A 17,449-nucleotide genomic window follows, 5' to 3' on the forward strand; every position below is an offset into this window, starting at 1 on the left:
TAGCCATTACTTAATTTCTCTGAGCCTCCTCTGTAAATGGGACAATAATAACGCTACTCAAAGGGTTCAACTAAACGTAGCTATGCTTATCTTGATTACTGGTAATATTGGTTTACCAGTGTAGACAAAGCACATGCTCCTCAGCCAGGTGGTGATAGTCAGTTTCACTCTCCACCTCTGGCCTGTGGGCAATTTCTTGCTATAAAAAGGATGCTGGAATCTCCCCAGGTTACCAACAGGTATCTGAGCTGATTCTCCGTCTGGCATACTTTCTGCCAGTTCTGTGACACCCTATGCACTGAGAACTTACCCTCCAAATGTTGAGGCTGACAGCGAAGAACTGTTCTCCTCCCTAAGTATGATTGAGTGTGGGCATAAGTGAGAGGGCAGTTCCCCAGGCCAGTGCCCTGGGTTATAATCAGCAACACAATCGGTTACTCTCTGGGATCAAGTCATAGCCATGTACCCTAGGGCACAGGAAACAAAGGGGAGGGGGTAGGGCTTGCCCCAGATACCTGGTCTGGCATCGCTCCTGAGCAGGGTCTCAACTGCCTTCAAAGGAGAAGCAAGAACTGTGACTTCAGCAGAACTTCATCTCCTGGGACTCCCTGCTTTCTGACCATCCCTTCTGGTAGGACAACCCATATCCTTTCTCTAGCAGCATTCATGAACCCTCTTGTCCCCAACTCTCCAGATAGAGCCAGTTCTGGAAAAAGCTTAGAAAAAGAGACACAAATCCAGAAAGGCTGATGGAGGCTAAGGATAAAATTAGGAGGAGATGCTGTCAGTGAGCAATTATTCATGTTTTCATGTGCCTGAAACAAAGAACACTTACTATGTACAGGTGCCACATTAGGAGCTGTAAGATGAACGTGCTCCATGATTTCTGCCTCAAAAACCTTTTGAGGGGGATCCCGTTAATATTCCCATTTTACAGTTGAAGAAACTGAGGCTTAAAGAGATAAGCAACTTGGCTTGAAGGCACACAACTAATAAGTTACAGCTTTGGACCTCCCATTCCCTAAGCTGCCTATTATCCTATTATTCAGTTTTTTTAAAAAAACTATCAAACCACTTTTATTAACCTGTTATGTTTAAGTCTTATTTTTTTCTTGTTTATGTAGATGTAACCTTAAATAGCTTCCCCCCCCAAAAAATGTATGAGGGACTTGAATACATTTGAGTCAATGCAGAAGGTCCAAAATAGTTACTCTGGCCTGAATGTCCCAGCTAATTACCTCGACCCTCCACCTCACTTAGCCAGTGTAGACAGGCTTAATGGTTTCTCTATTGAGCTCTTCCATTATTTTTCAGGTGCCCAAGGTAATCTTTTCATTGAACACTCACCATTCTGGGATTTTCACAATGCTGATGACTAAGGGATTTTCTTCTGCCTGGCCCTAAAAAGGGGACCTGAGTTAATCATTGTGCAGCTTTGATAGGGAGCGCGGCAGGGGCTTAAACCACTTCTCTTGCTTCATTAGGGGAAAAAGCAACCCAGGTGCAGACCACGAGGACCTCGGGGTTTGATACTATTAAATCAATGCACAGACAAAAAAAAAAAGTGGATTAGGCCCTTTTTGCAAACAGAAATCTGGTGGGTAAGACTCAAAGATGGAAGAAGAAAGAAGTCTGAACAGATACCACCGCATTAGTGACTGCCCGAGCGCCCCATGGTCTCTCCAAAAAAAAAAAAAAAAAAAGGAAAAAAACAAGGAAATGATTTATTCTCTGCATGAGCTGACTCCACCCCTGCCTGTTTGACTTCACAAGAGCTCTGCGTTAATTTTTTTGTCCTTTGCCTAGAAACTGCAGACCACACCACCATTTCAAAGGGCTAGCAAAATTTACTTCAATGTTTGGCCTTTGACATTTCTGCTGCAAGGTTAATGATGCTACTTTGCTCCCTTTTCCACTTCCCTAACTCAAGCAATTTGGAAATGTAGATTTTTTTGCATCAAGGCAATTCAGCATGTAAAAATGTTACTCAGTACCATCCCTAAAATCATTTCATCTGTTGGTTTGATTTTTCATCTCTCGCCAGCCTCATATCTAGACTGTAGGTGCTCTCTCTCCTTAGTGTCTACACTGCCTGGCATATAGTAGTGGCTCAATAAAAATATGTTGAATGAATGAACTTTAGAGAATGGCAGTCTTTACTCGTACCCAGGGTAGAGGTTAGAGGTTTCTAGCACTTTCTTACGGTGGGTATTTGAGCTGTAGCACTCTTATAGGATGACTAAGAAAGTACCACTAGGCACGATCAGTTCAAAAGGAACTGGTATTTGGTGCCTGTATAAGAAGAGCTTAAAGGGTCTCTTGTTTTGGTACACCCTAATTAGTGCAGCATACAAGGTAAGGGCTTGGGATCAGCAGACAGATGCTTGATCTGACATCTGGTTTCATCACCCACTAGCTGTGGGCCAGGTAATTAACCTTTCTAAGCATCAGCTTACTTTTTGGAAAATAGAAATAATGATAATAACAACAGTAGTTCTTCCTTATAGGGTGGTTGTGTGGATTATTAATTTTTAAAAAGATGAGTTTCTCAAGTGCTTACCACAGGTGGAATATTATTCTAAGCATTTTCCCTGTATTAATTCATTCACTTCATGTAAAGGGTTAAAGGAGCTAATACATGAAACATCTTTGCATAGAGCCTGGCACACAGTATGTGTTTAATTAGTGTTGGCTATTATTTTTATACTCCTTTTCCCTCCACCTCCCAAGGGTGGTGATTGGTCAGGTTTCAGTGCACTGACTGGGCTCTGTTCCCCTAGTGGTTGGGGTCATTAAACTTTACATATCTGAAACTTGGGTGTGCTGCTTCTGTTTCAAGGTTAGAATGCTTCAGGTAAGAGCGTGGGACTTATCCTGCAGTAAGAGGCCTGACTATTCTACTTCCTCTCCTCTTTACTGGCCATGTTCCAGGTGTGCTGTAGACCTTCTCTCTGATTCTATTTCTCGCTGGCTTATCAGGCCTAACCTCATAAAAAGAGATCCCTGGAGACCACTACGGGTCTGTGGAGTTCTCTGCATGGGAATATAGACCTGTAGTCCAGTTCACATTGTCATAGTTTGTTTCCAAAAATGCTTGCCATCAATTCTTTCGCTTCCCGTAGGCGCATGCTCTTCCCTCACTGAGAAATGGAGTCTATTCCTCCATCTGCCTGGAGTCTGGGCTGGTCTGCAACTGCTTTGACCAAGAGGATATAATGGAGGTGGTGCCATGCCAATTCTGAGCCTAGTCTTGAAGAGGTCTGGCAGCTTCTGCTTCCTCAGTCTTGAAAGCCAGCTGCCATGTAAATGTAACTACCCTGAGACTACCATGCTGTAAGAAACCCAAGCCACATGGAGAAGCCCAGGAGGATGAGATCCCATTTGGAGAGAAAAAAGCCACATGGAGAGACACCAAGTTATCAGACATTCAGCCCCAGCCCAGCCTATTCATAGGGAAGTGGTTAAGAGCATAGACTCAAGCTGGACTGCACGGGGCCACATTCCATTAGGTTGCTGCAAAAGTAATCGGGGTTTTTGCCATTACTTTCAATAGCTCTGCCGCTTACTTGACAAGTTACCTAACCTTTCTATGCCTCATTTTCCTCATCTGTAAAATGAGGATAATTGTATTGTTCATAAGGTTATTGAGTTATTGACTGAGTTCTTAGAACAGTCCCTGGGCATAGTAAGAACTATGTGCCAGCAATCGTTGTCATTTCTGCTGGAAAATCAGGTTGTTCTAGTGAATTGTACGTATATATTAAGGTTGGTCTGACCCTACACGTGTGGCTCCCTAAATTTAAATAAATTAAAAGAAAATACAACTAAAATTCAACTTTTTAGTTGCACTAGTCACAGTTGAGAGTACTTGAGAGCTACATGTGGCTAGTGACAACTATTTTGGACAGCTCAGATACAGAATATTGCCACCATTTTAGACAGTTCTATTGGACAGTGCTGGTCTAGACTCAAGGAACACTCATAAATATAGGTTATTGCATTTTTAAGTGATATGAGTTAAGAATGCCTATGTTAGAAAATGAAATTGGAGGAGGAAGCAGGAGAAGAAAAAAGATATGGGTGTCATAGTCTCATTTCATGGGTGAAACAGGAAATAAAGGTGGATGGGTACAGCTTAAAGTTATAATGGTACCAAGAGAGGAAGAACAATACTGGTATAACTGTAACATGAAGAGAGTGGAGGAGAAGTGGGTGATGTAAAGTGAGCTGAAGCTCTATTACAGTAGGGAGTCAAATAATCATTAAGATTGACCAATCAGGAAATGACTACAAAGGCTGGGTGCAGTGGTTCATGCTTATAATCCTAGCACTCGGGGAGGCTGAGGCAGGAGGATTGCTTGAAACCAGGAGTTCAAGACCAGCCTGGGCAATATAGGGAGACCTCTACAAAACAAACAAACAAACAAAATTAGCCAGGCGTGGTGGTGTGCACCTTTATTCCCAGTTACTCAGGAGGCTGAGGCAGGAGGATCACTTGAGCCCAGGAGTTCGATGCTGCGGTGAGCTGTGATCATGCCACTGCACTCCAGCCTGGGAAACAGAGTGAGACCCTATCTCCAAATAATAACAATAAACAAAAATAATAACAGTACTTAGCACTCCAGGGGTTAAAAAATTGTTAAAAAGTTTCCTTTTGAAGGAAGGGATTGAGAGCAGAAAGGAGTAGGACAGAGAACCGTGTGTTTTTTTAAAAAAATTATGAATGTTTCTGTATCTTTTTTTTTTTAACCATGTGCCGATATGACTTTCAATAAAAATTATTGAAAAAAGGAACAAAAGTGATAGAATTTTCAATTTTCAATTCTAGTGGAGAAAGGGATTTTGCAGGAAGAATGTATCTTTCACAGGATAACTTTCTCAAGGTGTTTGGTTGATGAAATCATGGTTTAGGGATATGTCCTCTATAAAGGCAAAACCAAAACCTAACAGAAACAACCCTCAATACATAATCTGGATGCTCTAAGTGCATCTTGGGAAGATGAATAAATTTTAAGTGCCAACTGAGGGACCGACTGCTTGGGTGAGACAGAATGTGTGAGTGGGTGGATGTACTGGGACTGCGTGTGCGGGTGAGCAGTTGAGCAAACCTCAGTGGCTTCTGCCTGGGGCCAAGTGACAATTACAGTGAAAGCCCCTTCCAATACTTTCTGAGGACTGGAGAAAAACACAACCCTTGAGGTGTATCTGGAATCATAGACAGCACGATGGATTCCCAGGGCTCTGTCACCAGAGGGCCTAAAATGTCTTCTTTGCTTACCGAACGTCAATACTGTGCTGGGCCAATTGGGAGCCACTATTTCCATATGAGCACTGGGTCAAATGCTACACAGACGCACATACATCACGAGGCCATTGTCCCTTGCTTCCTTTTTTAAGAAGGCCAGAGTTTATAAATGCCATTTTTACAGAGGTGGGAACGCTGACACCAAAAATTTCTCATGGGTAGCTCACCAGATGTCCACCACTTGAAAAATGATCACTGGCTTTCAAAATTTGATTCCCATTTGAAAGAAAAGAGTTAAAGTTTGAGGCCGGGCGCGGTGGCTCAAGCCTGTAATCCCAGCACTTTGGGAGGCCGAGGCGGGCGGATCACAAGGTCAGGAGATCGAGACCACAGTGAAACCCCATCTCTACTAAAAATACAAAAAATTAGCCGGGCGCGGTGGCGGGCGCCTGTAGTCCTAGCTACTCAGGAGGCTGAGGCAGGAGAATGGCGTGAACCCAGGAGGCGGAGCTTGCAGTGAGCCGAGATCGCGCCACTGCACTCCAGCCTGGGCAACAGCGTGAGACTCCATCTCAAAAAAAAAAAAAGTTAAAGTTTGAGATGTTTAAAAAATAAGGTTTCTCTAAGTTGCCTATAAATGGATCCAGTGTTAAAAACATTTCAGATAATGGAAAAGAGAATACTGACCAAGTCTTGACTCTTACTCCTACTTTCTCAGTTAGTGTCTATGTGACCTTGGGAAAAGCAATGAACTACTCAGATTTCTCATGAACAATACAGAAATATTTAATAACTGATAGTCCTATGTAAAATCATGAATGCATTTACCAATGATTGAACACCTCATTTACAGTGTCCTATTCACATCTTCTAAGAACTTGTCTCCTCCCTTTACAAATGAGGAAACTGGGCTCAGAGAGGATAAGTTGCTGTCCTCAGGGCACACAGTCAAGAAGTAGCAGAGGTAGGATTTGAACCCTAGTGGGTGGGCCTGACTTCAAAGGATTCCCTACTGTATCAGGTTGTTCCTACACTGCCTTTTCACAAGACAGTTTAACAAAGTGTGAAGGGAAAAGTCCTACCATGACTGTGGAAGTATTTTGAACAACAAAATGTATTATAATATTCACTGACCACAAAAAAGACCTCATATATATAACTGTAACCATCAAGGATAATATTCTGAAATGACCTCTGTGAACCGCTGTAGAGCTTCACAGGGGGCCATGGGAAGGTGAGAGAGAGTCCAGGCTTTCCTACAAAGCATCCTTAGGCAAGAACATGAAAACTGAGTTGCAGGGCTACTGGTGGATTGCACGGCTTCTGTGCATGTGCATAAATATTGTGATTAAACTATTATCATAGTAATGAGGGTAGTAATGCCTCCTACAGCCCATCCCACCACACTCCTCAAAGTCCCTACCTTTTATGAAACAAAGGGCTGCTGGCACTGCTGGGGAGTTGGGCAAGAGGCAAGGAAATGATCTCTATTAAGCAAACGCATTCTATTCCATGCTCCGATTAGGAGCCGCAGCCTCATTAACGATGAGAATTGTTCTCATCTCCTGTTGTTCAGGGTACTGTGCTCTGAGACTAGATCCAGGAAGTGTCTGTTCTCATCTCCCCCCACCCCCCACCCCCTGGGGCTTCCGAACAGATGCCTGATTGAAGTAGACCTATTTTTCCTTCCAGTTTTCCTTTTCCTCATTTCTGTCCCAATCCCTCATTCCCAGAGATGATTTTTCCAAGGCCCAAGGGCTCCTTCAGATCTACCCTCTTAACACTGCTGTACTTAACAATGGTTGCATGCTTACTCTTTGCCTAGCACAAGGCTAAGCAATTTATCAGGAATTCACCCTCACAATGGTGGGCATGAAATTCTCATCGCTTACAAATGAGGAAACTGAGGCTTGGAGAGGTTAACCGACCTCTTAAAAGATCCACAACTAGTGACATTATGGAGCTGGTATTTGAAACATGGTTCCCTTGGACTCCAGGGTTTGCCCTCCTAATGGCCACATTGTATGCTTTTCCATTTCGTTGATTTTTGTGACATGATCTTGTTTTAAGAGAAACTTGGAAGTGCAAATTGGAAAGTTCTAATTTTGTAAGATCTCCAAGCAGACATGTAAGCTTATTTGACTTTTCCTGCAGGCTGCTTTAGCCTGAATTTGAAGGTATAAATTATGTCACTGCTGCCAATGACAACTTATCTATCATAGCCTAGGTTTGTAACACAGTGGTTTGGTTTTTCTCTCTCTCTCTTTTTTTTTTTTTGTTTTCATTTTCTCAGGTAGAGTGAGGAAAACAAGCAATCCCAGAGAGGATTTTTGCAAGGCTCAAAGGATGAGTTAAGAGGTCTGAGTTCTACTAAACTAGCTGTGCAAGTCATTCTCCTTCTCTGGTCTCAGTTTTCACAACTGCAAAATGGAGTGGCTAGAAAGTACCAGTACTTCCCAGACTTGCAGCATCAATACACCTTCCTGATTTTGGCTACAACCCATGAACCATCTGTATTATAGTTACTTATTATTTCTCTTTAAACTAGCTCACTTTAAAAATACTTAATTATAAAGGGAAACATATTACTACTATAAATGAAAAAGCAATATCACTCTCAATACAAAAAAAGCCAGGGTGAAAATAAATACAATATAACTAAAATAATGGTAGCAAATTCTGGGTAGACATGGTTGCCTGCTAAAGGTCCTGATCCTGAAGCCTCCCCCTCCTCTGTTACAAATGAAAAATTGAGATTTTTAGAAAGGTGTGAAAGACAAACAAGCACCAGATAGAAACTTTCTTCTTGATATAAGGATAAAGATGAAAAGGGAATTAGAAAAATAATAACCCTCTCACAATGTGATTGGTCTTATTTAATGATGAATTTTTGGAGCATCTAACACCGGCAGCATCTAAGGTCCCACGTGGTACATATCCTACACTTGGGATACACTCAGTGGTATGCTAGTTTCTGAAAGGCTCACTCTCTCTCTCTTTCCTTTCTCTTTCTCTATCTCTCTCTCTCAAAAAAAAAAAAACCCAATATAATAATATACTGAAATATAAGTAATAGAGTGTTTGCCAATTTCAGTAAAACACTCCTGCTGTGGTCAGTTTTAGGCTACCAATGTGACATCCCTAACTTTGAACATAGGAAGAGAAAAGGAGAAGTGGCTCTCACCAGCGCCAAGCAGACTCTAGCATATCACTGGAAACACTGAACCAGAAAGTCTAGAAAGTTCCTTCTATTGAATGCACTCTAAACAGTAACTTCCAGACAGTAGAGTAAGATTTTTGTTTTAAATCTCTCTCTACCACTCTTAGTTCAGTAATTTACATACAGTAGCGGCTGATTGAGTAACTGATGCTAACATTTGTGCTCAGTGATAGAACCACACTAATAATTACAATAATCACAATATCTAACAAGTATCAAATACTTACTCCAATCCACCATTTTCTCATTTAATTCTACCCACACCACATAATGCAGGTCTTATGGTTCCCATTTTACAGATTAGGCAACTAAGGTCAGAGATTAATCAATCTAAGATTATACTTTAGGAAGTGGCAGAACTGGAAAAACAAGAAACCTCAGTGCACACTGAAATAAACCTGATTCAAACCAAAATATGCTTGGAGAATGAGATATTCAATTCTAGTTAAGCAAACATTTTGATTAATAAAGAGGTATTTTAGAGACTATGTAAAAATGAAAATTTCTTTTTTTTTTTTTTTTTTGAGATGGAGTCTCGCTCTGTTGCCCAGGCTGGAGTGCAGTGGCACGATCTCGGCTTACTGTAAGCTCTGCCCCCTGGGTTCATGCCATTCTCCTGCCTCAGCCTCCCTAGTAGCTGGGACTACAAGCGCCCGCCACCAGGCCTGGCTAATTCTTGTGTGTGTGTGTGTGTGTGTGTGTTTTTTTTTTTTAGTAGAGAGGCGGTTTCATCATGTTAGCCAGGATGGTCTCGATCTCCTGACCTCATAAACTGCCTGCCTTGGCCTCCCAAAGTGCTGGGATTACAGGTGTGAGCCACTGCATCTGGCCAAAAAATTCTTTTAGTGTTAAAATAAAACACAAAATGCTTAAAAAAAAAAAAAACCACTAAACATAATGGAAAAATGTCTTTGATGAATCAAATTTTTGCATGCAAGAATGTGCTAAAATATAAGTCACAAGAGTTTTGGTTGACCTTGTCATGGATAATAGTTTGGACTGCTTACAGGAGAAATGATTGGTATGCTAAGACTGAACTGGTAAGAAAATGGAACCAACCCAAATGTCCATCAGTAATAGACTGGATAAAGCAAATGTGACACATACACACAATCGAATACTACACAGCCATAAAAAAGGATGAGTCCATGTCCTTTGCAGGGACATAGATGAAGCTGGAAACCATCATTCTCAGCAAACTAACACAAGAACAGAAAACCAAACACTGCACGTTCTTACTCATAAGTGGGAGCTGAACAATGAGAACACATGGACACAGGGAGGGGAACATCACACACCAGGGCCTGTTGCAGGGTGGGGGGCTAGGGGAGGCATAGCATTAGAAGAATTACCTAATGTAGATGACGGGTCGATGGGTGCAGCAAACCACCATGGCACATGTATACCTATGCAACAAGCCTGCACGTTCTGCACATGTATCCCAGAACTTAAAGTATAATTTTAAAAACTAAAAATAAAAAAAGCACCAGGGTCATGTAAACTTTCTTACAGTTTTGAATAATTTGACAGTAAGGCTAAGAATGGCTATTTATGGAGCACCTACTTACTATATACCAGGTGTTATGAAAGGCCTACTGTTTATCTCTTATTAGCCCAGTGGCTCTCTGAAGCAGCTATCAGCATTCCCACTCTACGGATGAAGAAACCAAGGCTGAGAAACGGTCAATAGCCTGCCTATGTTTCTGTTAGTCTGGGCTTCACAGTCACACCTTTATCTTAATCACTCTCTAACTTTCTGGTGATAAGCTTCCCACTGCATGTGATTTGGAGGTCAGCATAGAATCTATAGTTAATTTCATGACATCTATTTCCTGTTTGAAGCCATGTACCTATTCATTAGGTATTTCTTTTTTCTATTTCTTTTTTGAGACGGAGTCTGGCTCTGCCGCCCAGGCTGGAGTGAAGTGGCGTGATTTTGGCTCACTACAACCTCCGCCTCCTGAGTTCAAGTGATTCTCCGGGCTCAGCCTCTCAAGCAATTGGGATTACAGGCACCTGCCACCATGCCTGGCTAATTTTTGTATTTTTAGTAGAGATGGGGTTTCACCATGTTGGTCAGGCTGGTCTCAAGTTCCTGACCTCAGGTGATCCGCCCATCTCTCCCTCCCAAAGTGCTGAGAAATACCCACATTCATTAGGTATTTCTTTTGTAGCTAGCATTTCTGTGACCTGGTCACTCAGACCACACAGCCTGGAGAAAATACTGTGTCTGTCTTACGTTTGTTTTGAATGATATCCAGCTGTTCACTACACAGTATTAAGTGAAATGGTTAACTTTGGATACTTATCTTTTCTCTTCTGTAAAGCTTCTGAAGGGTTGCTTCAGACAGCAAGTGTGTTAATTGTTAACTCCATTTTCATGGCATCAACTGGAAATAAGGATGTCCTACTAGGCAATAAAATGATCTGTCACAGACCCCAAAGGGGATGTCAAATTCTGAAACACTAGGGAGTGGCTGATGAAAGAAATTGATAGAAGATATGGCAGATCAGTGTTTTAGAGTTCTCTAAGTTTTTAAACTGCAGCGTTTTTTCATTGGCCCATATGAACAAAATACTTCAGAAGAAATAAATGGTGACTTCCATTGGAAGGCGGCCCTTAGCTCCAACTTCAGAAGACCAATAAGCCCAGCTGGCTTATAACAGGGAGCTGGTCTCTCTGTGACCTGTCTTAATTTCTCCAGCTGAATTGATTTTGGTAAATTCCCTGCTCAAAACCCTTAAAGTCTGTACCACAGGCAAGCTCCTTCATGATCAGGCTCCTGCACTGATTGCTCTTTAACTCCATCTCTGCCATTTCTCTCCTTCTGGCCTGGCCTTTCCCTGAGTCACAAGGAACTTATAGTTCCTAAAGTGTACTAGACCTTCCCTTTTACCTCCAGGTCTTTGTATCTTGGAATACTCTTTGCTCTCTCCTTTGCCAAGCAAAACTCTACTTATTCTTTAGGTCTTGGCTCAAATGTCATTTCCTTCAATGGTCTCCCAGATGAGGTTGGGTCCCTTTGGTCCATAATTGCACTGCACTAGTTACTCTCTCTTTCTGAGTAATCACCATGCTTGTAAATTACTTATTGAGAATATGTATCTCCCTCATGCAAATGTCCAATAAACAGTATTTTATGTCTTATTCATCGCCGACCCCCCAGTGTCTAGCACATAGTAGGCACTCCATAAACAGGCATAGAATGAAGGACTAATGTCAAATGAATGATTATCTGGACAGCAGAAAGGAAGTGGGGAATTTTGAAAGTCTGTTACTTCAGTGTTACGGTAAAATAGCTGGCTGTTGACTAAAATCTTTATAAATTATTTTTGCTGGTAATATATGAAAAACAGAAGACTCTTTTTCTTAGAAGTGGTATCAGCTAGTGGATAGTTTCTGGAAAAGCCACTAACTGACTTCACCTACAGATTTCTGTGTATCTATGGGGAATAACATTTTTCTAATAATAAACGAGCAATTTAGGGTAGAGTCTTAATAGCTATGTGACTTTGACAAATCACTCAACATCACTTATCTATAAAATGGGGATGATAATTAAATCAGTTGCATAGAGTAATTGTGAGGATCAAATGAGAAAATGCATGCAAACACTTAGCACAGTGTCTGGCACATAGTATGTGTTCAATAAACGCCAGCTACTACTACCACAGTTGGTGCTTCTGTCCAAGGCAGACACCTCCACTCTGAAATGTAGAAGCCAATTGACTTAAAAATTACATGTATTTGGCAGTGAATAATCTGGTGATGTTACCCTCTGGAGGGTGAACCAAAACCTCTGTCTGCATCACTCATCATCAACTCACACTGTAAAAAGCCGTCTCTCCTACCCTGGACATTCCCTGAAGCCAAAGCATAAGTGAAATGCCATCAGAGAAAATACTAACAAACTCTGAGGGATATTCACCCCATTCTAGAATTCAGATTGCCTCTTAACCAAAATGTTCTGTGAACAGAAGTGAATTTCATTGATCCAGTTCCGGCTTTAGACGCAGGTGGGATTCTCGTTCTAAGGCATGGCATCAAGAGCTCTGCACAAAAGCAGTCGATGCTACTGATTTACACAAACTCCAACTCTTCTCACAAATGCTAGTGGGGAGAAACGTATCTGTTTTGTTTCATTTCCAGGTGGCAAGACAATCAAAATGCTGGTAAAAGGAAAACAGAGCGAGTGAGGGCAACTTAAGACAAAGAAGACTGGACATACGGTAGGTTTCAGGCTCCTGACAGCCCTAAGATAGGTTTTATTCTTCCTGTTGCGAGTGGCTTCCATGTTGTGTTGTGACCACCTCAAATGGATTTGTTTGATTGGAGGAGGATGTCTGAATTCTAAGGGACTTCAGAGGACTTGATATAAAGTTCAGACAGAACTTGATAAAGGTTCTGTCTGCTTTGAGGTGGGGCCTGGGCTACTCCTACATCTTTATTCCTCTGCAGGGGCCCCAGGGTTTAGTGAAGGAAGAATTCACCTGAGCTGGGGTGGGGGGCGCTTAACCCTTCTGAGCCTTAGTTTCAACATCTGCAGAAGAGTGTTGGAATGGGATTGTTCTGAGGATTCAGCAGGAAAAATACATTTAAAGCAGGTAGCTTTGTGCCAGGCACTTAGCGAATGTTTAAGGAATAGGAGCTGTAGCTCTTATAGTTATTTTAGACTTCTGAATTCATCTAATATAACCATCACCATATTATACTGAAGGAAATTAAAAGCCAAGATGTGGTCCCTTGTTCCAGGTCACACAGCTCCTTGGTAAGGGGCCGAGCTGGGTTACCATCCCAGTTCTCCCTACCCTGTGCTGTCTTTTTTACTGTACCCCATGGACTCTCAGGACCCATTAGCTCAGCTGAGCTCTTCAGTATATCATAGTTCTCAAGCTTTCCACCTTTGCCCTCTGCAGTCAAGTCTCCACCCTCAACAGTCACTTAATCCCTAAACCATGTTTATGTGACCTCTAGAATATCCTGCAAAAATGCCTCCTGCTTTCCTGCCTCCTGGCTAATGCAGCTGCTATTCTGTCCAGAAGATTCTCCCCTCTTCTGTATCCATCACTGACTCCTTCAAGCTTGAAAGCTCAAGTCTCTCATGTCATCTGCAGAGAGAACTTGCCTGAGCATCCTAGCTGAAGTCATATCACCTCCCCACTTTCTCTTGCTCTTCAGTTTATGTCCTGTGGAAACGCTTCTCCCACTGGATAATTTTCTTTCATTTTTAATTGCCTGTCTCCTTTACTAAATGTAAGCTCCCAAAAGGGCCGAGAACACACCTTTCTGGCCTATTGCTGTGTCGCTAGCACCTAGCACAGCACATGACACATAGGTGCTCAATAAACAGAAGTTGAGTAAATGAATGAATGAATTCCAGAACCAGCATATTTGTTAACACTTGCAGAGGACAGAGGAAAGCATTGTCATTTTCTGTGGGAGGAACATGGGTACCTTCTTGCCCCTCTTCTTGGCCTCCTAAAAGAACAGCAAGTGGCTACCCACAAGACAGGGACCCTTCCAAACAGGCATCCCACGCAAAAGCACATCTTGCAGTCAAGGGAAATGGGCAGATAGTTGCTAATTGCGTCTTCCAACAGGGCTGATCTTTCAAAAGTTCGAAAGGCGCCTGCCTCCATAAATCCCAGGCTGCTACTGCTGCTGAAGCTGGTGAGGGAGGAGAGGAGGGTGCGCTTGGGCGCCTCTCGGGCTGGCACGAAGAAGCCACATCTCATCCTCCCTCCTCCCCCCAGCTCCTCTCCAAGAGAGGAAGCAATGCAGATGGAGACGAGAAATAAATATTCCTGCCTGCTCCGTGCCACTGCAGACGTTTTCCAAAATGTCTGGCTTGGACCATGAAACAAGCCCACCCAGGAAAGGAGGCGCTCAGCGGGAGAAAGAGGGGGAAAGGGTGGCATATTTGTCGATACTCGTCAGCTTTCTGGGGGGCAGAGCACATGGCTCATCCTTGGCAGCCCTGCTGAGGTGGGGACGTGGTAAGTGCACAGTAATACTTGAAGAATTGAATCAGAAACGGGAGCGGAGTTAAGGAACTCATGCCAGAGCGTCGGCACTATCTCTGTGCCTCTGCACAGGGTCCTAGGACTCACAGCTGGTTCTTTCACGGGTTTCAAGCTCTTTGCACAATATACCTGCTGCCTCTGCTCAACCCTTTTACTTCCACTCGACTCCTGGGGAATTAACACAATTGGGCTGATGGAAGCCTTCAAAGGCCATTTGGAATTTGGGCAGGAACTCAGAATCCATGTGTGGAGATATTCCTGCCACCTATAAACACGGTTCACTTTCTCTAATACTGGAATACTGGCAGGAGATGAGAACACGGGCTGCAAATGATAAGTGGGTGCTTTTGGTCTGGGGTGGCCAAGTGTGTGGGAGAAGTGTCACTAAGGAGGGAAGTTACAGGCCCAGCAACAGGCACCGAAGCGTTCTGCATTCCACTGCCTTTGCTAGGCATGCTGTGAGGCTGCAAAATGTCTCTGAAAAGGGAGATGAGGGGATGGGAATTTCAGTTTGAACACTTCTGCATAGGATGCTCTGGGTGTCCTGTCTCTAACCCTCCTGTGAGACTCCCTGATGCTCTGTTCTTGATATCACTGCCCCTGGACCACCTTCCCATAGTCCTCTTGGTAGGCCAGTAATTAGGGTGGGGCCCTTGGTGGATTGAATTCTGCTCAGTAAAGAGCAGAGGAGCTTTCCTGGGTTTTACAGGTTCAAGTCCAATGCAACAAAAACAGTTGCTCAAAATGAAGGTGCAAAGAAAGCAATGTCTTCTGTGGGTGTCAGGGAAACATTTTTCAGAAATGTTGCATTGAATTCTGTTTCTTTTCACCATTTCCAGGACTTCACTGAGGAATGAAACGTTGTCTAATATTTCCCACTCATGTGCCCTGAATCCTTCTTTATGAATCTTCCCCTCTCATTTGCCCATCTGCCTTCCAGTGCCAGGCAATTGCCAGCTGAATCCCACTCTCTCCAGGAAGCCACTCAGTGGTGGGGGAAAGCTGGCAGGACACAATGGTTCCTGTCCCCACTCCGCCCATTGCTGTGTGACCTTAGACAAATCACTCCCCTCTCTGGGCCTTGGCTGCTTTGTTTGTCAAAAGATTGGGTTGGATAGGTTTCCTTTCAGCTGTGACATTATAGGAGGTTCTATAGAGTGAAATTGGATGGAATTCCTACTGTCGTTATCCCCTTTCCACCTCACCTTCTCCACTAAAGCTCCAGGGATGGGGGCCATCACACCTCTGGGATTGAATTCAATCCTTATACCTGGGAAGGTCAGAACTGCATAGCAGAAGAAACTGTTTTAAATGTTTTCTGTCTGTATTTCCCTGAGTTCCCAAAAATATTAATGTATGGGTTGGGGAAAGATCAAAGTAGGGTCTGTTTGGAAAGAAGTTGTGTGCATGTATGTTTGCATTTTATAATACTCATATTAGTTACTTTTAAAAAATAATAGTTGCCATTTATTGAAATCTATTATGAGCTAGGCCTATGCTAAGCTCTTTCACCTACATTACTATCTTCATGATAGCTCATTAGGGAAGATATAATCTGTCCCGCACTCCCTTACAAATGAGAAAACTGAGGTTCCGAGGGGATGAGACACTTGCTAAAGATCACACAGCTGTTAACATTGGCAATGGGATTCGAGCCTGGCTCTGTTGGATTCCAAGGACGATAATGTGCTATCCACTACCCTGTGCTGGGCCTTGTCTTGGCATTCAATCACTATCTGGGAGATTCTTCATACAGTGAGGCTGTTTTAAAGACCCATAGGCAGTGGGTCCTAAATTGATTCCCTTTCCTATGGTGGTGTCAGAGGAAAACAGCTAGTCTCAGAGCCAGCAGGAACCTGCTGTCAGAAATGGCAGGGAGCATGCAGCTGTGGTGCCTGCCTAGCATCGGGAAGAGTGGGAGAACTGGGCCCCTGAAGCAGCCCATTTATAGCAACCATCTCCACTGATCATTTATCCGTAGAAAATAAGGCTGGTTTCCGCCCAGCCTTAGCTACCTCATTTCCATGCCCTTGCCCAATTCTGGCACAGAATCAGAGCCTCTTGGAATTTGCAAATAATGAGATCATATGTCCCAGAAATTGTAAACTTAAATGGCTCCCAAGCCCAGGTAGGTATGTGAATGAGTGAAATAGCCAGGAGGGAGTTATAGCAAACTGTAAACACATGTCCAGTCAAAGACCCCCAAGACACAGCTCCAGCAGACTTGCTGTGCACCTAGCGTGCTAAGCAGGTACCCCCAGAAATACAGAATTTTCTGTGAATTCTCCTGATTTTTAAACGTAGGCAATTCAGTTAAGAAGAACGTACTTGACACAGTCAGGACCGTATAGAACATATCTGCAGGCCTGTGTGCAGGTCTTCATTTACAAACTCTAAAATTAATTTTTCTCATTTACAGATGAGGAAACGGTGGCCCACATTAAGTCATTTGCCAGAGCTAGCTAAGGTAGGCTTAGGTAGGCAACTCTTCGGATGCATACATATTGAAAAGTGTGTGTGTGTTCATAAAAATACACACCTATTGTACATTTACAAATGATATAGAAATGATGTTGGATTACCTGCTGTTATGAAATGTTTGGCTTTTCACATAGTGTTAATATTATACAATAGTTGACGGTAATTAACACACACACCCGTCCCAAAACAAAATGACACAACAGAACTCCTCTCCCAAACCAAAACCAAAAATTAAAACAAAAGCCAGGAAAGAAAGAAGCTCTTTACTTACGGTAAATGACAGAAACGAAGAAAACAAAGTCCCTTCATCATATCTGGATAATTTTGCCAGCACTCCTTCCAAGATAGTAACGAACTAGAAAAACAGCAAAAAAGAAAAAAATGTTATTTCAAACTATAATTGTTCACCATAAAGTACATCATTTCCCAACCACACAAAGGCTGGGATCGAGCCCTCCGTTCATTTCTGCAGTCTATTA

At 42.8% G+C, this 17,449-nt stretch overlaps 1 protein-coding gene across 14 annotated transcripts in view; it reads right to left on the reverse strand.

Moving 5' to 3' along the window:
- CADPS (calcium dependent secretion activator) overlaps positions 1 to 17,449 on the reverse strand; it is a 489,813-nt gene that overhangs the window by 51,829 nt on the left and 420,535 nt on the right. For all 14 annotated transcript variants that reach the window (XM_045385957.2, XM_045385961.2, XM_045385964.3 and 11 more), the window contains one exon: positions 17,242 to 17,325. In XM_045385957.2, coding sequence (XP_045241892.1) covers positions 17,242 to 17,325 — 84 coding nt within the window. The remainder of the gene's footprint in view (positions 1 to 17,241; positions 17,326 to 17,449) is intronic.

Source organism: Macaca fascicularis, chromosome 2 (assembly GCF_037993035.2).
Source record: "Macaca fascicularis isolate 582-1 chromosome 2, T2T-MFA8v1.1".
Lineage (NCBI taxonomy): Eukaryota > Metazoa > Chordata > Mammalia > Primates > Cercopithecidae > Macaca > Macaca fascicularis.